General features: G+C 49.1%; 1 protein-coding gene across 1 annotated transcript in view; it reads right to left on the bottom strand.

The window, feature by feature from the left end:
- LOC106742279 (optomotor-blind protein) overlaps window positions 1–22,845 on the bottom strand; it is a 106,208-nt gene that overhangs the window by 50,339 nt on the left and 33,024 nt on the right. Inside the window, exons 3-4 of the mRNA XM_014615067.1 lie at window positions 13,879–13,992; window positions 11,164–11,326 (exon numbers count right to left, since the gene is read on the bottom strand). Of these exons, the coding sequence (XP_014470553.1) occupies window positions 11,164–11,326; window positions 13,879–13,992 (277 nt within the window). The remainder of the gene's footprint in view (window positions 1–11,163; window positions 11,327–13,878; window positions 13,993–22,845) is intronic.

The following is a 22,845-nucleotide window of genomic DNA, read 5'->3' as shown; positions in this document are numbered from 1 at the left end:
GTTACATGCACGTTTTGATTCAGAAACGGAGCGAACTTTCGCACCGACCCGATGTACCAGGGTACCCCGGGTTTATTTTAATGGTCAAACCGCGCCAATACGCATGAATGAAAATAAGAAAAAGGAATATTACGTAAACATTACAATCAAAAAAGGAAATCCGCCATGGAAATGAAAGAAATCTTCGTCTTTGTTATTAGAATACGGTGTGTGATTTTATAAAATGTCCCATTTTAAAGTGTCAACTGTTCTTGATATATCAAGCGATGCGGTACTTTTCTATTGGGAAATCTCCGCCCCCTCACGGCAGCTCGGCTATTCGCATTACAGAAATCGCAGATGAAATGAGGATCTGCATATTCCGCGTTCAAAAATTGCTGTAGCATTTCGGCACCAAGTTGCACGTGATAGTTACCAATGTTGACAGTATATTATAGAAGGCTGCAATCAATACAATGAGAATACAGCATCGCTTAATATATGTAAACAATCAAAGATGATTGCGTCATTTCGTCCTTTTATCGAAAAAAAAAAGAAAACACCAATTCCACTGAGTGCATGATACGGGAGATGAATTATTTTTCGCAAAAAATTCTGCGGAATGATAATATGACGTTTGCGAGAGGGAATATTTTTCATTTCCCTAATGAACCTGCCGAAGCACGGGGATACAATTGGATGACAGTCCGACGCAGTCCTTTGGCTTCCAAGATCGCCGGACTCCGCAACGGAGATTAGATTTTTACATTTTTTCGTTGTAACTTTTTCATAAAGATTCCACGGACCTATATTTGCACAACACTATTGGCTTATTTTTCTCCATAGAACGCACTTGGCACAGTTCGGTCATTAAATACACTCCGTGTGCACCACCTATAATTACTCAATTTTCAAGATCGTCGTATTAATAACGCGATAACGTGGGGATCTCAGGTCGAGAGGCGCGTTTTTCATCCGAAGCGTGAATTAGAGAACTCGTGCCATTCCACCAGCGTGGGTGAAACACCCACGGCGTTCTCGCGGCTCCAATTTAGGGACGATAAAATCCGCGTCGCGATTTCCCAGCGATTTCTCGCCGCGAGTGCTCGCTAAATTACCCGCCGTGCGCCACCTGCGCGCCGGCATTAAGACGGGGAAAAATGGGAGGCGGTTGGTTCGTTGGTCGGTTGTTCGCGGCGGACAAGTGTGATGTGTGGTGTGTGTGTGTGTGTGTGTATACGCGGCCGTTGATTAACGACGACGCTGGAAAGGAGGGCTGTTATGCGCTCCGGCATAGAGTTGGCGCGAAAAAGGAGATAACGGCCGGGGCGGATTACCGCCGCCGCCGTAATTTTATTCGCAAAACCGTGACGCTGTTCGATGTGCGCGCGGAATGTTGGAACTTCGACGAGAAAGACAGGGGTGTGCGCGTCTTCCCTTCCTCTTCGTTGGAATTAATTTATGCTCGAATTAAGCTCGACTTATTCTCGACTTACTTTAGGTGTCGTTTGCACTCACAGTTGTTGCCCGAGCGGTGTCAATACACACTCGTTCGTCCGCTCGGGTTCGCTCATGTTCAGCGTTCGGCCATATCGATCTTCTGTACCCCCCTCCCCCCCCCCACACACACCGGGGTTCGTTGAACCGACGTTATTTCCAAAGGAAAATCCGTCCACAGGCGCGGAAACATCGCGGGCTAGTGACCAGGTTGATGAATAAAGCAGGAAGTGGCCGGCAGTCGCGCGGCGAACGCCTCTTCGCTCATCAACTTGCACGCACAGCGTTGCAACTGTTATCACCGCCGTACGTCTTACTTCCTCCTTTGAGTTTTCGCCGATAAACCATACCCCGTCCGCACATCGGCGCTCGGCAAAGTTCAAACTTTGTCGAACAAAAGACTCTCCCCACTTTCCAAAGTAGGGGAAAACGCGAGAAAGGTGAGCGAACGGCGAGCTTTTCTACGTCCGACGCGTGGATTTTACACGGTGGGAAACGACTCGGTACGGCCCGCCACGTAAGCGGCCGGTGGGCTAACCAATCGAGGATATCACAGTCGGAAAGGAAATCGATCGGGCAAGTTTTCAGTGAATTCGGGCGAAAACGTTCAAGAAACTTCAAATGAGCGATCCTGTGCTGTTCCCTCGTCGCTCGCTTGCGCGTTAACCCTTTAAATTCAGATCAAATTGACCCCCACGGCTTCGTTTATTTGACAGCGTGCGCGCGCTGTTTTCCTCTTAAGGAATATTTCATGTTAATATTTACCTTTCTTTGAGCCCATTTTGCACATTGATCGCATGAAAAATGTACAAAACAGAATACGGAGTCGAATCTGACTTCACCTTCCCGGATATGTTGGAAATCCACCATTAGAGGGTTGTTCAATTTCTCGATAGCTTGTGGACAACTGCCGTTTGCTCCGGCCTATCTTCGCGAGAGACACCTCGAACGGTATTCGTAATCGGAACTTATATTTAAAACCGTCTCAAGTTCATCTTGAGGTGAACTTATATAATCAGCTTGCAGCGAGCTACGTGGCCGCTCATGTTAGACTAGGGACACTTTTCCTCGAATTTCCTCGCAATTGACCGGACGCTCGAGAGCACGTTCGCCGAACGCTCGTCGAAAACTTCATTCTCCGACCGGGCGTAGCCCAACCAAACACTGGTCGTTCCTCCCAGGAGGCGCAGTTCCGCGACGGTCGCGTCCGTCTTCCCACCCTCGTCGTGGAAAGTGTTCGCGTAGTCGCGGGTAAACATGAGAGGGTCGGAAACGCGACGCCGAAAGCGATAATTACGACGTTAGAACGTAGCCCGTGAGCAGCCTCGTTCTCGATCTCGCCGGTGTGCCCGTTATGTCATTATCCCATTTATTATAACGATCGGGAGCCACCGTGCGGCCCGACCGGATTCCACGCCCGTTTCTCGCTCGTCGACGGACGCAAATTGCCCGACGCACCGGAGAGTCGGTGTGTGTCCCGGGTGTGCACCGGGCTGCCGCGGATGATGCACGATGATGTCTTGATACGGAATGCGCGATCGTTAATCGCCGTTTAATCCGAGAGAGAGAGAAAGAGAGAGAGAGCCGGCTTCTCCGCCCAACACCGGCGAACGGGTGCGTGCGTACGTGCGTGCGTGCGCGTCGCCGCGTACGTTTCTCGGGAACCATAAAATTTTAAGAGATAGGTCACGCCGGGAATCGGGCCGCGAAGCTGCAAATGAGCACGCTCGTTGAGTCCGGGGTGCTTTAAAGTGAGTGTTGAAGCCCGTGCAAACGAGCGGTATGCGACGTCGAAAGTATAGGGTGCCGCGAGTGGAGACGGTGTATCTTCGATATAAATTTCTCGATCACGCCAAGCAACGGAGCCTCGCTGTCACGGGTAAACCCCTGTTGTTTCGTACGTTCATTAAGAATTCAGGAATTCACGCCGGCACACCTTCGGAGGTGGTGGTTGCAAAACCGATCCGAGAGACGGAGAGTGAGAGAGAGAGAGAGAGAGAGAAAGAGAGGGAGGGTGGGAGAAAGCCTCTCGGCGTGGTCGAGCTTGGAATGAGGGGAAGGGAAGGAGGGTTACACCGTGGGACAAAGGGAATCGCCGAGTTTTTCCTTTCGGCCGTGCCTAAATATCAACCCGGACGGGCGATAATGCCCCGTGCGCGGGCAGGATGCCTTTTCTTCTGGTATCGACTGGAATTCGTGGTAGAATTCGCGCGCGATTGTTACCGGAGGGCGAACCCCCGGGGAAATTTGCCGGAGTGCGTGCGAGACGCGCGGCGCAGCCGCGCGGCCAAATGATTTAGTAATGTCTGCGTGCGAGGTGAGCTCTCTCCACTCTCTCTCTCTCTCTCTTTCTCTCTGCAACGGCTCTGAAGATGGGTGTGACGCGCGTGTGCACAACACGCGGAGGGAGGGGGTTGCTGAGAACGCCATTTGATAAGACAGAAAAGCAGAAATTGTGGAAAACAGACGCAATGACGAGGGGAGCGAACATCGAGTCCACTTCATCCCCCTCCCCCCGCTTCTTCGACCCTTTCGTGATATAATAATAATAATAATGATAAGATGAGAAAAAATAAGGCAAAGGAAAGAGAGACGCGCGCCTCGTAGAAAATCGGCATCGTTTATACTGGATATCGCGCGCGATATTTTTCTTCAGTTCCTTTTCGCGGCCGAATGCGCAAGCTTATCGTCATGTAAATAAGAAGAGCGATAAAATTGAAGGCAAAGGACGCGCGCACATACACACACACACACACACACATATGTGCACTACGTGTGCCGGTAGTTAAAAAGTACGGTCGCCGCGGACGTATTAATGAACTTGAAAAACCCGAAACACAAAGCGCGACGTGCGGGCAGCGCATACAACGGATACACTTGGAGGATAATTAGGTAAATACGGGGAACAAAGCGATAAGGATCCTGACGAGCGCGCGGCCAAAGGATACCACTCCGTTATCTGTCGGACACGCGGCGGGGAATATTAAACGGCAATTTATGCGCCGTAAATAATGACGAAATGCACGCCTATAAAACCGGAACAATCTCTCTTCAGGTCGCGATAACTTACGCAAATTACAGAAGTCGCGACGATCGTAATCGTCAATGGCGTGCGAACGCGGATATAAACGCGGTTTCATTGATGGGCGACGTTTCGCGTCTGTAAAGGCCCTTACACACCGTCGGTACACGAGGAGGTTATCGAAATGCGCATATCTCACGTCTTTTACGGTAGACCTACCCTTTCCTCGACGATCGTCCATCGACCGAAACTTTTGATGATGGTTCTAGAGAAAAAATATATTTTTTTTACTTTTAGATTTTATTTCATGTTGACAGCCGTGTTGCAATAATTGTAAAAATTCAGGTCATCGCGACGTCACCGCGTCATTGTTTACGAAATGCATGGTCTTCGAAGCTCGGTAAGGTCGGTAATGTGTCAATCGATTTGAAATACGTCGATAACGTTGGCTAAATGCGAGCGAACGAATAAAGACGGCACTGCGCAATACGTTAACAACTTTTGCTCGATCGACATCTGAAGATAAAAAGAGAGGAGGCAAAGTATACGGAGAAAAGAATTCCGCTTGTATAACCGAATTTCCTGTTGCCCGGGGATTACTAGATGAAAACTTGGTTGTAAGGACTGAAAGATTCCCGCGGAAAGTTTCTACTCAATCTCTCTCTCTCTCTCTTCCTCTCTCTCTCAAGTTGTCTCGACCGAGGCTGCGTTTTGCAATTCATTGCCAGTACAAAAAAAATCTATAGTTTATGTCACGTGTATTATAGACTTTCAGTACCAGCAGTGAATGCCGGAAAGCAGCCTGAGTTTCAACCCTCCGACCACAAGGTGAATTTTCAACGGTATCCAGGAAAATGAGATCTCATCCGACCCTGTGTTCTGTTTATTTTTCACGTAACCCACATGTACAAGAAGTAAATAGCAGAACGAAACATTCCTTAAGAAGAGAAACAGCGCGTACAGGCTGTAAAATAAACGAGACGACGTAGGGTCGCATACGACCCCAACCTTGTGGTTAGAGGGGTTAATGTTGACAGGGATATTCTCAGATATTCTCGAGGATGTAACAGAGGCTCGTCGCATCTCGTCAGCCGAGTTCTCGTTCGGTCTCTCAATTCAATTGCAGGAACCGGGTATTCCTTCCACGTAGACGCTGGATCTCCGAGTCACAAGGTGACCGACCAGATTCGAGAACTGCGTCGGACACGAGCACCTCCCGTTTCGCAATTTCGCCGCGACCTTGCTGGCGGATTCTCATGGGCGTCCGGGACGAGCAGCGGAGAGAGTAAGCGCGCTCGTGGGCGCGATTCCGCGTCGCGGTTTTCGCGATATTGATACCCCAGCCTCGTTTCCAGCAACGCTTCGATGTGTGTTCGATGTGGGCAATGACGGGCTTTAATGTTTCGCGACACGTACGTATCGAATCGGTGTTGCTCGCTCGGCGGACAGCAAAATGGCCCCGGAGCCAGCCGAGAGTCGAAGCTCGCACGCACGCATGCACGAGAGAGAGAGAGAGAGAGAGAGACGCCTCGGGACACGCGACGAACGTAACGAACGAACGAACGAACGTGTGTGCGCGCGGCCGGCGCACGCAACGCGTGCATCGCGCGAGGCGACGATCTAATATCCCCCCTGGCCGGCCGATACGTCCCGCGTCTTCTTGGGTACCGACGAGAGTGCGCGTGTGCGGCCAACCCGCTCGCGTCCTATCCGCACGCGGTGCGCCCACGTTAAGTTGCCGCGCGTTACGTCAGCACTGTCGCCCTGAGGTACCTCTAGACCGGAGAAGCCACCGGGCCTCGAATAGAGCGCTGTCTTAGAACGCATCTTGCGTTTCCCGGAGCCGTGGGTGGCGCCGGAAGGACGAATCGCTGGAAAAATAAGGGAAAAAGTCGCGCGCGATGTCGAAACGTCATCCTCGGGTAAACTTCATCCCGTATCGATTTATCGCTGAATGTCAACTAACGAACACCACTATAGGCACGTATCCATTACTAAACAAATCACGAAACGCCGTCCGACCGTGCTTCTGTAAGCTTCGCCACCGGGCGCTGGATAATTAAAGCTGCGAGGCACATTTGATCGAGTTTCGGTCGGACTCCGTCCGACAGACCGATTGTTCTCCATTTTAATTTTTTTCGGAAAATTGGAAAAGGAATTCTCCCCCGCTTGTGCGATGTGTGTGTGTGTGTGGGTGTGTGTATGTGCGCGCGCGCGCCCGCGCGTGTTTTTTTTTCTACCGCGCGGATGCGCCTGTGCATGCGCTATGACCGGGGCGAAAATTGGAAATTGATTCCGAGCGGAATTCCGTGCGATATGTCGAGCACGTACCGAACGATATTGAAATTTCGCGCCTGCAAAATAGTTCCTGGGCTCCTATCTTCGTCGGGGACTCGTCGGCGAATGTCATTCGCTGCGGCTCAGAAACGCAACCGGCGGTATTAGATGAGGGGGGAAGAGGAGATGGAAGGACGAAGCCGTTTATCGTTCGAATTCTTACCCGAATCGTGCGAAATTCATTTCGCATTACGCGCGGGAGGAGCTCGGCACTTTGCGTGCCGCTAATTCTCGAAAGAATTACTCCCGATTCTACGGTATGCAAGTACGCCCGCTTGTAGAATACATCGGTGAAGACCCGTCCGGCTTGAAAATAAAAATGCATGTCCTACGCGCACTTGACAAATTGCATCGACGGGCTCGCATGCGAATGGCCGCGACAGCCCTTTGAGGAATATGACTAGCGGCTTCGGGAACTGTCGGGACAATGAAGTCATTCGAGTATCTGGTATAAGGGCGGCGTGTATCTGGATACAGCTGGAAGCGTTTTGTCGAGAAGCAATCGCGACCGAGAAAGAGAGAGAGAGAGAGAGAGAGAATTGCGTGACGTGCGCGTCGCGGAGGTAAGAATAAAAGAAAAGGACGCGTCTAACGACGGGGTGGAGCGACGTGGAGAGGAAGGTCGGCCGTGATTCCAGTATTTCCAGTATTTCGGGTGTCCTGCGGCGCGGCGACTCGATTGCCAAATCGAACTACTTCATTAGCGGCGAGCCGTAATGACGATAACGCGTCTCGCGGCCGCGAAGAAGGGACGATCGTGGACAATTAATAAAGAGGGGCGTATCGTGGACTTGCCACCGGATTGCCGGCCGAGGCTAGTTAAAAGGACGAAAATATCGGCTTTCGGCCGATATAATTTCAGGAGCCCGGAGAGCGGTGCACAGCGGAGCACGAACATTATCCTCCATTTTAAATCGACATTTTCGATCGAAAGATCGCTTCAGAAAGTAATAATATCCATTTACATGGAAGTAACAATTACGAAAGGTCTTGCGTGAAAACCAAACTAAAGCCGTTTTTACTTCCTTCTCGTCAATTCAAGAACGAAGAAAACAAATCGAGAGCGAGAATTGCGAGGGGATCAACGTTATTTTGGAAATGACCTGTGTTCAAACATCAAGATACGATGCATAAATAATCGATCATTTTTTTCAAAGCGAGCATTACGCACATATAATTGCAATGTTCGGGAGAAATCGAATTTGTGCATCTTTCGGCGACGATATTCCGGTGGTTTTATTATCGAGTGCTCTCTTTGGCGCTCTCCTCTGGTTTTATCATTTAGTGCTCACCCGCAGAGAAAACAACGCACTGCTGGCCGCGAGTTGTTTTCAATTTCCCGCGATGGACAGGAACAGTCCCTAACTGACGGATACGCGGAGGCGCAAAAGATGGACGCTTGTTAGTATTTTGCGGGAAATATATTCTAGTACGCATGGATAACACCTGTCGTCCGCGCGACCTCCGTAAGGTTAAAAATGAATCCGACCTCTCTCCCTTTCTCTCTCCTTTAAATAGTGTTTATTCTTAGGTAAATAAATCCCGATAAATTATTCCACCGCTAACCTCGGCACACACAATGGATCTCCCGCCGCGTACATATGCACATCCTCGGCTTCTACCTAGGAACGGATCCGGCCCCCGCTTCTATCCTGTCAAACATTCCCACGCTTAATGCTCAGCGGCGCGTCCGAGGAAGCGCACGCGGTGTCACTTTAATAAAACGGGAGCAACGAGGTCCTTCCACCTTCCGTCGTCGCCACGACGGGATGTCTCTGACCGCTTTCGTGCACCGCTGACGTGCCGTCGGTGCGTCCTGTTTGCGGTCCTCGACGGCCTTTCACCGATATTTGCTCATCGAGGGCCTTGCGGACCTCGGGATTGCCCTCGAAGACATCTCTCGGAGGACCGTGACTCGGCAGTGTCTCGTTTTTGTTTGCCACGCCGGGCTTTCCCCGACAAAGGGCCCGGTGCGCCGTTCGCCCCGCTACTATCCCGACACGCTCGGGATTACACTCGAGAGGATTCCCGGCGTTGTTTACGCTAATTTCTGTGCTTTCTTTCCGCGTGCGCCCTCGCTAAGTAGGGCACTAGAAGAGGGTTGCGAAAATTAGGGTTAAAGCCAAAGTCAAGTCCCGATGACGGTTCTCGAAACTCCGGGCCCTGCGAGTGGCAGAATTGACGGCTTGATTCGACGAAAATCGAGCGGCGGAAGAAAACTCGTGTGTATGCGGACGAGAAATAACTACACGTATTCGCGGGGTTGCAGAGCGCACGTTTACGTTTGCATTAATGTTTCTATCGTTCCATCGTTAATTCAATCATTCAGCAAAGGGTAACGATTAGGTGATGCTCGAGGCTGATCACACGGAACAAAGGCGCGACGAATTAAGTGGAAATCGGCCATAATTTCCGCGCGCAACTTGTGCGTCCGCATTTATCCCTATTTTTTCTCTCTCATACCGCGTCCCCAAGGGGAGAAGAGATCCAGGCGTTCTCCGCTTCCCGTCAGGAAATAACGATACCTCGCATTACTTAACAAGCATACTCCACCGTACTCGTATGAGATCGCTTTTATAGACTCGCGCTTTGAGGTAGCGTGAAAAACACATAATCCTTCAAAGGACCCTTCCGTTCCAGATCTTTCGTAAATCTGGAAAGGGTTGGGCCAGGTGAAAAGGGCCGTGGTCTATTAGCCGGCGAGGAAGGGGTTCGGTGGGTTTCTTTTTTTCGAGAGGCATTTTCTGGGTTCGTGCACAAACTGGATCCAGACTCCCCGCGCACCGAGACAGAGAGAGAGAGAGAGAGACCTTAAGAGCGGAAGACGCATGCTCCGTCGCACGATGTAGGTGAACCGTGCATAATGTCGTGGCCACATTACCTTTCGGCGACAATCTGCCCGCTGCTGTCTTTCTCTCTTGCCCCTTCCATCCTTCTCACTCGATCTCTCTCCGCTCTCTGCCTCTCTTCGTATTCATCTCGTTCACTCTCGCAAGTTCTCCAAGTTTCCATCTTCCTCTCTCTCTTCCTTCCAGCCAGCGCATAAACGCGTTTACGCGAGTGTTTACGAAAAAAGGGAGTGGGAGAAACGTCGGGAGAAAAAGAAAGAGAGAGAGAGAGAGGATACTGGAGGGAAGGAAGAAGGGAGGAGAGTGGTTTTAACAAAGGTCGGTCTGCCACGCACAGCGCGAGACGACAGCCAGCCATTGACATCGGTGGGCTCTGGGTAAGGAGGACTAGATTTCACGAGCCAACGATGCAAGATCCTTCAAAGGACGCCGACGGGTTGCCGCAAAAAGGATTCGCAAAAAAAAAAGAAGGCCGAGGTCGGGAAAAAGAGACAGAGAACCACCGTGGACGCAGAAAGGGGGCAGTCTTCCTTAGTTAATACTGGCTTCCGTGCGCGCCCTCTTCGTCGGAGAGAGAAAAGACGAGAGCGAAGGGGGCCAAGGAGGCCGAGGCTAATAGAGAGGAAGAGAGGATGAATAAGGGAGTGCGAAGCCGTGGTTGGGGGGAGGCAGGGAAAGAGGGCAAAACTACTTGACGGCGAAATCCATCGCGATAACTTAATCCCAGGATTACATAGCGGTAAGAATCCGCGCGGAAATCCGATCCAGGCGCGCGCGCCTGACAGCATCTCCTTCTAGAGATGCCGTTTTGAAGGAATACGACTGCTCCGTTTCCGATTTCTCTCTCTCTCTCTCTCTCTCTCTCGAGTCCCGCCGGCCTCTTCGCTGCTGGCCGATTAACGCCGAGGATTATAATTATTCGAACGCGAAGCCAGATGGAAAGGAGGCGGGAGGGCGCAGCCTCAGTAACCACCTCGAGGCTTTTCGACGGCTAATTGCGCGCGACGTGTCGCAACACGGGAACATCGACCGCATAAAATCGCGTTTTATACAGAAATATCAGATTTCGATATTGCAGTTTTGGTGGAACTCCAGCCGCGTGTGGAATCGAGTGTCATCGAGGCTCGATATGTATCCGCGCCGCACAGTGGTGCCTAAGTGGTGCGTACGTTTGCGGGATGAAAACCCCTGTGGCTTCTTTATTACGTGAAAATATGAAAAATGTTATATAGAAATGTCGCGCAAAAATGTTCCTTCGATCGTCATCGTGATCGCGAGAAAATCTGTTCGCGCGCGACGAACGAAACGTGTCTCTCTCATGCCGTACTTCGATCACGGATTCGCTTCGCGATTCAAATCGACCTGTCTGAGGTGCACGCGCGCCCTCGGGTAGGTCTTCCGAGTTAGCGATTAATTGCAAACTAAAGGAGCAAGCTTAGAGGCTAGTAAGTAAGTAATTGTTTGGTTGGCGTTACGTACAGTACTTACAAAGCCGTGCTTGTCGCTGATGTTGTTGGTGAGCTTGAGTTTGTGGAAGCTCACGACCTTCTGCATCCACTGCTCGCCGCTACTCGGCGAGTCCGGATGTATGTACATCCTCTTCGGCATTTCCGGATCCGCTTTACCCGCTACCATCCACCTACTGCTCGCAACACGGGAATAAAAATGCATTAGAGGATTGTCGGCGTGACACGCCGCTTGAAACGCGCCCCTACGACGACGACGAGGATCGCGCGAGCGATCCTCCTCGTCATCGACGGACCCGAATCGTCGGACGATCGGAAACGCAGACCGTAGCGAAAGAATCCCGGTTCGGCGGTGGACTGTCGTTTCTTTTCAACGCTGGCTCTTTATCTTGCATTTAGTTTAGCTCCTGCGCGCCTCGCGAGAGAAATTCTACGAAGGATATTTAATTCATATCCTGCGCTTATCCGAAATACACACCGGTATAAACATCCGTATAAACCAGATTGTAATTCATCCCTTATTTAAAAATGTTTCATTCGGTGTCTTATACATCTAGACTCTCTCTCTCTCTCTCTCTCTTTTTCTCTCGGCTGTAATTCAGATCGAGGAGGAAAGTCGACCGTGCGCTCCCGATAATCGAACAAATCCTAACGATTTCCTTGCGAGGTAATGGTACCTCCTCGCCAATGCATCATTCAACGCAAGTGACCGAGCCAGCGATGATCCGGAACGGGCCGAAAGGGGGGATCGAAGTGACCCTGTTCCCCCGTTGGCTCGAATAGTTTCCCCGGGCCGCGAGCATCAATCGGCGCGATTGTTGTCTTTTAAGGGAGGGCGTGCCCGTCGTGGTTCGTAGTATTTCTCGCAGGTGGGTCAAAACTCGAGCGCGAAGGACCGTAGGGAAGAACTCGTTCGACGAGTTCCAAAGTGGCTGCGGTCGCCGGCGTGATGTAATCGTTCATTGTGGTCTGCGTTTCGATTGTCTCCGAACGCCGGTGTCCGAGATGCCTCGCGAGAGTTTACTCGAGGTGGAGGGCGCTAATCGGGGCCCCTCCGTCGTGTCGACGTCTGTCGGGTGGAAGAGTTTCGCGCGGTCATCGGAAAAAATGCGGCCGAAATTCACCGGAGAGAGGATCGGCTCTGCACTTTTTCACACATGTACAGAGAAAAAGCTTGTTCGCTCTATTCCAAGGAACAAAGTAGTCTCAATTCGAGAAATTTTCTGAAATCCAATCTTTCTCCCGGTGCAGTTACGCGAGCGTGTAATCCGCTCGATGAAACTACGAGAGACGAATTCGAAGCGATAGCCAATGAAGAAATTCCTCCTCGAGTCGCGAACTGCGATACCGAGTGATGGCAAACGCGCAACGGTGTTTCGAATTTCGGCAATCTTTACCGAACGCGCGACGTAATTAGAAGAAATGCAGTGGCACGGAATTTGCGAGGCGTCTCGGTCAGCTAATGTGAAGGCTTGCGATCCCCATACAAGTCGAAATAATTTCCCATGGGTCTTCTCCCGTGTGTAGCGACTTCTACGAGAAGATGAAACGTTCGTGACTTTTTTTTTGCCTTTTGATATTACTCACGTAACGACGATGTGCCGATAAGTAGCATTTAATGAGTGAACACGTGGGAATTAGCACTCGCGCGGGACACTCGCGCGAAAGCGCTCGGTTTCTCCGCACGCGAGAAGAAAAGCGCGGGGAACGGAACTTTTACGCTCGGCGGCAAAGAGAGAGAGAGAGAGAGAGAGAGAGAGACTAACCGATCTCACGCGGGGTGAATCGCGCGGTTCAGTGGCATGCAGGATGACGAATAAATTATTTTCGACGAGTATGAGGAATTGTTCGCAGCGCACGCTCCACACTTATTTCAGAGGAGAGGCTCTTGATAAAAAAGATAACATGATTCGATCAAGTACGATCCAGGATCATCGCTTCGTAATGTGCGATCCCCAAAATTACTCGACTTCATTCCCGAGCAAGAGAGATACTCGCGATACGTTCGATCGGAACGCATCGTCCGATCCGCCGAACGATGTGCGACACGACGACTTCGAGCCGTAATTCAGAAGAAAGAATGACCCAGGATCGCTCTGATCGCGGAGGGGTCAGGGATATCACCTGCTGTGAAATTTATATCGGCATTCGTCCGATGCCACGATGTCCATTAGAAGTATGTAGCTAGCCTGCTTGTCTAATCCGGACACCCTCACTTTATACGCGGGAAACATGCGTCTGCGAACAATTTTGCAATCGCAAAAAAAGACAAACACAGCATACGTTAGTTCGATCGTTCACCGCTGAGTTTCTTCGTTATTCCCACGGGAAAAGTGGGAATCGCGCGCGCGCGCGCGCGCGTAAAATTTGTATCTTCGCATTACGGAGCGCGCTGCTTATTCGCTTTCCTTCAGAACGGACAGTATCGGGCCTTAAGGATCTCCCCGTGGAACAGTTTCCGTTGAAAAGTCACTTTATGCCCGCCGAATCTTCTCTCATGACATCTCAAGTATATACGAGGGGAGGGGGGTACTCGGGGAAATATAAAAGATAAAACGAATAATCAAGGTCGCCGCGGTGCGTTTTTCTTTTTTCTTCTTTTAGAGATAACGGTGTAACACGGTTGAGGAACGGCCCTCGAGATCGTTAAGACACGCCGACTGTCCGCGATGATTATATTTTTACGAGTGTGTGCCTTCGCTCCCCCTACACCCCACAAAACCACTACCTGTTGTGGAACTTGTATCTGTAGTCGTCGGCGGCCACGATGTCCAGCAGAAGGATGTACTTGGCCTTGGCGTCCAGACCGGAAACTCGGAACTTCATCTGAGGAAACATCTGCCTAGACCCCCGATCAACATGTACAGTTCGATTAGATCGTTTGCTCGATTAAGCGGGCTCACTTATAGACTATCATGCAACTGTTATTAGATTCGTATCTCGCTCGCTCGTGTGCGTGTTCGGTCTCGGTAATTAAAAGGACATCCCGTCGTCCTCGCATATGCTGCTGAAAATAATTCGCCCGGCTTCTCGGAGAGATATCAGGAGAGAGGGTGTGTCTTCGGTGTGTGTGAAATAGAAAATATCGGATCTGTTTGGAGCGGCGGGAATTGTAGACGACTCGCGGAGGGGGACTCGTCGCGAAATCGAAAATCGGTCCTGAGCTTCTGAGTCGCGCGAATCGTGCGCGCGCGCGATGCCCGACCGCGGAGTCACGTCGACGACACCTGGTAGAATCCTGAAAGGTTGGAATAGAAACGTGCACGAGTCAATCTCGGCCGCTGTCAGACGGTGGACGCACGCTGGAGGCTTCCGAGTCGCGTTCCCTGGAATAAAAAGCGGACCTCGTTCTCCTCTTCGAGCCAGAAACCGACGGCTGTGTGTCGGGCGCGCATCGGTCCGGCAGGATGAAGCAAGGAACGTACGAAGGGACGTCGCGTTCGTCGAAGAATTATATTCGCTCGACGAAGAAGAGACACGAGATACGCGCACACATACATACACGCACACACATATATATATATACACTTGCGCGCTGGAGGCGCCGCGAGAGAGACCCTGGAAAATCTTGGCTCGGAGTCGCGTTTTTCGGACAAAGCGTGAGATCCTCCGCCGTGTAACTCGGCGGTTCTAATGAAAGTTACGCGCAACCGCGTTTTTCTCGAGAGCGGAGTCGAGCCCTCGAGATTCCACGCGAGGGATCGCGCTGAAGCTGCATTATTCCGCACACGCGCTAATCGCGAGGAGCGGAGAACCACGAGATTCCGGAGCTTCCGAATCGCGAAATGATCGCGCTGGAAAAAATTTGACAAATCCGAGTCGGAATTTTGACGTTACTTTGATGCTCTAGAGGATTGTTTGCGCGGTACACAGTAAAAAACAATTTGTACCTGCGTTAAAATCGGTTAAAATTTTTGCGTTAAATTTTTATCAGGCATGCGTGTTAATTTAACACATTGTGTTTATGTTGTGTCAACATTTTGTGCCGCGTCAGTATTTAATATGTGTAAAGTATTAAAATAATACATTTTATATTTCAGTGTCGACGTATTAATTTGGTTAATTTCTGACATAATATTTGTGTTACTTTTCAACGTATCCACCTTATGTTAAATTAACACAACATTTTTTACTGTGTATTTAGATGATCTATAAACAGGTAAAAATCTATTTTGACGGTACTGATACTTATTCATTTTTTAATTCTTAAACCCAACGAAAATTTTTATGTTGAAAACGATCCATTGAATTTTGTTACTTTAACATGGGAAATACATTAAAAAGTATACCAAAAACATATGTTTAAAAATAGATAAATATGATGTTAAATTAACAGATTCATCTTGTTAACGTATAATGACAAGTACTGTAAATGTGTTAATTTAACATTATATTTATGTACTTTTTGACACATTCTTCACGTTAAAGTAACACATCATTTTAATGAAATTACAGTAATTTAAAGATTTTAGCGTTTCAAAACCAATAGACGATTTCTTCAAAACCGAAAGTAGAAGACGATTCTGTCGTAATGAGTAGACATAGTTAATTGTGTGTAACTCGCATGTCTACCAAAACATCTACCAAGTCATCTTCATACATTTCTCCCGAAAGCACTCGATATTCGGCCGACATTCGTAAACTACTCGGACTCACGTACTTTTTCCAAGTTTCATCGCGACGAGTGTAAATATCCGGGATATTCAAAAACGTCCGTTACGTATATACTTTCCAACTAATAGGCGCACCCCGACATAAGTAGTTTCTCACGACCAAATTACTGAGAAAGATTCCATTACCCTAATTAGGCGACATAAATTCGTCGAGTTTTGAAAGGGCGCATTTAATAGGCCGAAACGTTGCTTCGGGACGATGGTATGTGAGATAAAGCGTCCCGTTACGTTCTGCGTATCTACGAGCTATCAAGCGGGCAGTCCCTATTGATATCAAACAATAAGCCTGTCTAATCCCGGCCTTCCTCGCATCAGGGAGAAAGGAAGTGCACCTGTTCAAGTTGCGGATCACTTTTAACGAATCACTTACATTTCCGACAAAAGTACAGCGTGCTGAATGAACGAACATCATATAATCCACGTATTACGTATCTAATGTGTGAACATGTCGACATATATATATATATATTAAAAATATATATATTAAAGAAGCACAACCAAAGATGTATACATTTAAAATACGAACGTATTGACGATCAATTACGAGAAGAGCCGTAGATGCATTTAATTAAGAGACCCGGAGAGATCTCGCGGCGAACCGCGGAGGACGAACCGTCCTAGGAGATGCCGGATACATCGATCAAAGAGCCGGGCTCTCGAAAAAAAGAGCCGGTCGATCGGCTCGGGACGCCGAAGGTATCGCGAAGGAAGGTAGCGGGATTTCAAGTGGCATCTGCCTACTGTCGGTTGAGCGAGAGGACGACGTCTCGTTCCCAAATTTCGGGCGCGAGCGGGCGTGGAGAGAGAGAGAGAGAGAGAGACAGAATCGGCTCAGCGGTGACGCGTCCGCTCGCGATAAAACGAGACGCCGTTCTCATTCACGTCGTCGTGCAGGACACTAAGCCGGATTATCCGCGCTATGTGAGCCAAAATATTCCGCGGGAGGAGGACGCGAAGGGAATCCTCTAACGAGTGTGGCGAGCGAGAAGCTGTCCGCGCCGCATCGCAAATGTGCTACACCGTCGGTGCTTTTTCCTTTTTTTTGTATTTGGCAACCAGACGACCAGCTGATTATGTAACGCCGAAGCGCCGAGAATATTCCGCCATTTCGCACTATTATACCGAGCGATTATATATAGAGAGATGTTCTACGGTATGCAGTCGTGTAATATTTTAGCCCGATATATATACGAGCGCACATAGTAGTGATAATAATGCGGACAAATATTAATATTAATTGCAAAGTCACGATACACGGTAAAATAGATTTTGTACTTGTGTTAAAGTCGGTCGTTTTTGTGTCAAATTTTTAACATACCCATATGCTAATTTAACGTATTGCGTTTGTGTTATTTCAAGATTGTGTGTTGTGTCGATATTCAACGTGTGTAAGCGTTAAAATAACACATACTTCAGTGTCGATTAACGTATTAAATTAATTTGTATTAATTTTTAAATAATATTTGTATTAATTTTTAACATATTTATCTTGTAATAAATTAACGTAGAAATTCGAATGGATCATTTAGGACATATCAAATGTGTTAAATAATTATAAATAATGATGTGTTAATTAATTTGACAAGAAACTTTTTCATTAATTGTAGCGTTCGGCGAGATTATTTAATCCAACGAATATTGTATGTGTTGTCACTCACAAAAAGCTTGCAACGCTTTCTTCTCCATAAGTTTCGCAATACATCTCGTGTATCCAATAGGAAAATATATCTCCTGAGAATGATTAAAGAAAAAAAAGAAAAGAACAAATTTTCCTATCGGACGCGATGCCGAAACTTATCAGAAAAAGGAAACGCTGCGACCTTTGTGTGACTGGCTGTATACAATTCAACGACATTCATTAGTCGCGCAGAAATGGAAAAGAAGGAAACAACGTAGGAAAGAACGCAGACGGGAGACGCTGCGCCCCCAAAATTAGCGCGAGCGTCACGGCACTTAATCGATTCGCGCACATAAAATTAATCGGACCTGTGCGTCACCGTCTTTGTTTTCGATCGATTAAAAAATCAGCTCGAGACGTGTAAACAGTCGTTCTCCTCGCCCGTAATATATATATTCATGTGACCGGAATTAATTATCGCGGAGGCGATACATTAGCAAGCCGACATATCGCCAATCGTTCTCGTGGAGTCCGAGCGAACGGCGAACGGACCTCCGGGACCGATTTTCCTAGGCCAAAGTGGGCTTACAAGCAATGTTCACACACACACACACACACACGGAGACCCCTTCGAAATAGTAAAAGAAAAGGAAGCGCGTTATCTATTCAAATCACTGAAGGTTAAGATCTATCTCTGGCCGGATGTATCGCCGTTCCAATAACTCGTGACAGCGGTGCATCGCGGCCGTCGATTCTCCGCATCGCGACGCGACCCGTCGGTCATAACTCCGACCGGTCTCGCAGCCGCTAATGAGCGACAATATAACAAGTAAACAAATTATGACCGGCCGTCGTTGTCGCCGCACGAGGATGCTGAAAGCTGTAAATCGTCCGATAAACGTGCCTTTGAGCGCCGCTCGCTCTCTTTCTTTCTCTCTCTTCTTCACTGCAGTTTCTACTTCCTTTCCCGCATCGTGTGCACTCAACAGCGCGCGTATCATCGTTCGAAACTATAATTCGAAAACGGTCCGATAAGAAACGCCCGCCGTCACCGATCGAAAGCAGCTGTTCGTCCTACCGGGTGACGTACGCTATATTCTTCCGGATACGAATTCGAGATGCTACCGAATTCAAGATGCTCTTCATTCGTTATGTGCCGCTCTGACCATTCGAGCCAGCACGTGTTCCTTGATATGATTTTTACTGCTCTACCGCTATTTATATAACGAAGCTATATATATATGAAAATGTAAAGTGAATTTGATTTAACTCGATGCTCACTAATGTAAGATAAAGTAGATCACAAAAATCTCATACAATGCGAGGAAAGATGTTGGAAATCTTGTCCAAGTATCGCAACTTTCGTCATCGACTCGAGCGGTCAAAACGGTGTGAAGTTTAGGAAATGTTTTTTATTCAACATGTGACACGAATATATAGTCGACTGGGAGGTATTGGAATTAGAAATCGTCCTACGACGCATCCGATCTTAACGAGGGAAAATCGAAGGCAGAGTTTTCCCCGTGAAGAAAGGGTGTAACCCACGTGACATTCCTCAAGAGGAATCGTCATCGAACGGCGCTCGGTTTTAATGACCGTTTTTTTTTACGTGCGCACAGATTACGGGAAAGGGCTCTCTCTCTCTCTCTCTCTTTTTCGAGGCGATCGAAACCCTACGGCAACGGCCGCAGTCATCGGAGATATTTATCGGCATCGGAATGACCGTATCCTCATTACGGTTTATGTTACTGTCGGAAAGAACAAGAAATTAGGTGCCAGATCGAAGCACGCCGCCGTTGTCGGCGCCGCACGTCGCCGTCCACGTCGGCGCAATAATACTACAAAATTAGATCGTAAAAGAAACGAGTTCGGACGCGCGATAAATCGTATTCGGGGGAATTAATATGAAGCAGGATTCACGCATACGCACACACACACACGCACACATGTGTCTACATGATCCATAATGGCATCTCTTTCGGAACTGTCGGTGATCGGCGAGTTAAAGTTTAAAGGATTACGTAATCCCTCGATATTAATGAGATGGTAAAATCCTGTATACGTTATCAGTTTTCGAATAACAAAATTTGCAAGTGCGACTGTGAAACAATCCGCGATTTCCCAAGAGTGATTATCCCCCGCCACAGTTCTCCCTGTTCTTCTATTTTTCTCTCATTTTTATTTATTACTTCTGTCGAACGCTTTTAGAGTGCACAGCAAAAATAAATGCTATCTATTTATCTATTCTCTCTCTTTCTCTCTCTCTCTCTCTCTCTCTTTGTTCAACATTACAACTGACGTAGTGAGCTTGCTGTGTAAGATAAATAATGCACAATTTTGTTGCCCAGTTCGTAAGTAGAAACGAAAAAGACTCTGAGCAGCTCTGCACTGAGAGAAAACTATAGTTACTTTCGGGGACAACGTTATATGCCTTTTCTATTTTAACCAGAAAAATAGCAGTAACAACACACGCACGTGAGGTATCGTCACTGACACACGGACAACACTCCTCGGAAAAATAGTCCTCTCTCCGACTATTTTTGCAGTTAAAATGCCAAAGAGGATAATGTTATCCCCGGAAATAACTATATTCCCTTCTCTCAGCGTGATATCGCGTGGTCCGCGTTAGGAAAAGTAACGACGGAAACCGAGAGAATCGGTGGGGAACGTCGAGCACAGCGCGAGCCAACGCCGTATTCGCGAGCGCGCGCGCACACGTCGAACAATGCATTTTCTAATTTATACATGACTGCCAAGGTCTATTTCGCGATCGCTGCACGTAAGTAGTGCGCGAGCGCGCGACGACGACACACAGTTTACATCTCGAAACGCACGATAACGTACGGCGTATGTGCATCGCTGGATGATTGATTGCGCAGGCATCGAAGGCGCGACGAAGCGGAATAGAATACGAGGTAAAGCGCGGCAAAACGTGTGCAACTTAACGAAGCACCTGCTTTGTCCGACATTCGATCATCCGGCGCGCGCGCGCGCTCGTTTCTCGTTTGTAATTCCTCGTCCATCGCTGCAATGTTCAAAGGCTTTGCACATAGCAATCTTTCGTGCGCACCAAAACCACCATCACGTTGGTTTACTCCCATATGGCATATGGTGTACTCCCATTTTCGAGACTCTCTCGCTCTCTCTCTCTCTATCTCTCTTTTTCTCTCTCTGCCGATCGATCGAACGTGCGGCGCGCGAACCCGTATCGCGGAGATGCCATCGCTAATAAGTTGCGCGAGATGCCAATCTTTTTAATCGATATAATTTATGTTCTTTCCCACTGGCGGAGCCAGTGATGATCGCGATTATCGCGATTATCGTCGATTGGACAGGCCCGTCTTTTGTATAACAGTATATAATCCCGCGAGATTAACTCTCTCTATCCCTCTTTCTTTTGCTACTTCTCCGCCTCCCCCCCCNCCCCCCCCTGCCCCGCCTCTGACTTGACGTGTCTTGTGGAATTGCAGAGCAATTAGCATTTATAGACGCGCTCGATTAATGGCATTATAAATATTAACACGTAAACGAGTCGACGGAGCTACGGAGATGAGCCACCGTCGCTGTGGATACCGTCGTGTCGCATTAACGTGCAAAATGTAGAATGCAATTAACGGTATATTTGCGGCGTCGCATGCATGCGCTGATTAAACGAGACGGTCGGACACGTGTGTGTGTGTGTGTGTGCGCGTGTGTACGCGTTCTACCTCTTGAAAATTGAATTTTATGTATCGCGATATCGAACATACAATTTTGCAGCTTGTCCTTCGCGGAGAATTAATCGCGGGATTTATTCGCGCGGCGATTCCACACACTCGCACCGGAGCGCGCGCGCGCGCGGCAACCCCCACTCAACTTTCGCCGCTTTGACCTTCAACCGGGGGCCGTGATTCACGATTTCATCCGCCGAGGATAATCCTCCGCGCGCGCGCGACGACTCGTTACGCCGCCGCCGTTGCGGCGCCCCGGCCCTCTCGCGTCACCTCCTCCCACACACGGAAGCGTGCTGCGGTCCGTAGTTTCGGTGGTAACCGCAGCGATGCACTTCCGGGACACCCAGTACATCCCCGGGTACTACCTTCCGCAGCGTGTGGCAGGTGGAAGAGAGATCGCTTCCACGAAACCTCGGGGGCCCGCGGTGATGTGCTCTCGCACGACGACGACGGCGACGGTGCGCGCGATACAACTCGCCGAGAGAGAAAGAGAGAGAGAGAGAGACACGCATCCTCTCTTCGCCATCACGGCAGAACGTACGTGCGTCTCTCCTCTTCTCTCTCGCGGCGACATCGCGAGAGCTCTCTTCCTCTCTCTCTACTCCTTCTTTCTTTCTCTACCGTGCTTCCTCTCGTATTTGTTTTCTCGGACGGCGCTAATTTTCGGCGTTACGGCTCTATCGGTGGGGCCCGATCTAGACGCGCGCGGCCTCGGGCGTTCTTTCGGTATTTCGTGCTGGCTGGCCTACGGCTTCTGCCTCGTTATAACGAGAGACGGAGGAACGTCGGCGGCTGCACACCGACACGCACGCACACACACACACACAGCCGTAGTCGCCGCCGCCGTCGTTTCGCCGCGCTTCTTCTCCGCCGTTCGCGCGCCGACTCGCGACTATCGCTAATCGTTTTAATTGTCCGTGTAATCAGCGTCGGAAGCGGAATCGATCGCAAAGGGTTGGATCGAAATAATTTTCGCGTCAGACGCGTGCTCCCTCCGGATGTGAAATGATTTGTCACGGCGGTTCAATCCTTTCGGTCTCGCTTGCTTCCCCCCGGGGAATCCCAAATGTATGTATGTGCCGTTTCCTGCGGAAAAGTAAGATGACTTTCGGAAAGAGGCGCGGGTCACTCATGACCACGATAAGACGTTTATTTATTATATTATTATAATATTTTTGGGAAATATATCCTCGCTACTATTCCACTAAAAATTCACGAACACCCACCGATCATCGGTACAATACTGTTTTACTGATCCTTCCTTCCTTTACTCAAACAAAACGCATATTCGTATATTTCGACCACTCATGACCCCTTTGACTTGTTTGTTCGCGTTCCCGCTGTCCCACATCCCTTTGCGAGGATTAAACGATGCTAACGCGAAAATAAATCGTCCACTCTGGGGCTGAAATGTAGCCGGCTAGGATCGAGAGGGTTAAGAGAAACCGTGCAACCCTGTCGGCCGGCGATATTAGATAATACTCCACTGACCCGTGACGTTTCATTGGTCCGGTACCCGCGATCCGCTCGGCCGAAATTCACGTAACTCTCGCGAGAGGGACGAAGAACAAACGGATTGTGCGCGGGTGTACAAAGCCGTCAGCCGGCGAGAGCAGCTATTCCTTTGAAACGATCTCATTCATGGGTATTGCAGTTACGTAAATCCGCAGCCGGAGGGGGGGGGGGGGGGG

Source organism: Dinoponera quadriceps, unplaced genomic scaffold (genome assembly GCF_001313825.1).
Source record: "Dinoponera quadriceps isolate SergipeBrazil2010 unplaced genomic scaffold, ASM131382v1 scaffold3, whole genome shotgun sequence".
Lineage (NCBI taxonomy): Eukaryota > Metazoa > Arthropoda > Insecta > Hymenoptera > Formicidae > Dinoponera > Dinoponera quadriceps.
This window is presented reverse-complemented; position numbering and strand designations above follow the sequence as displayed.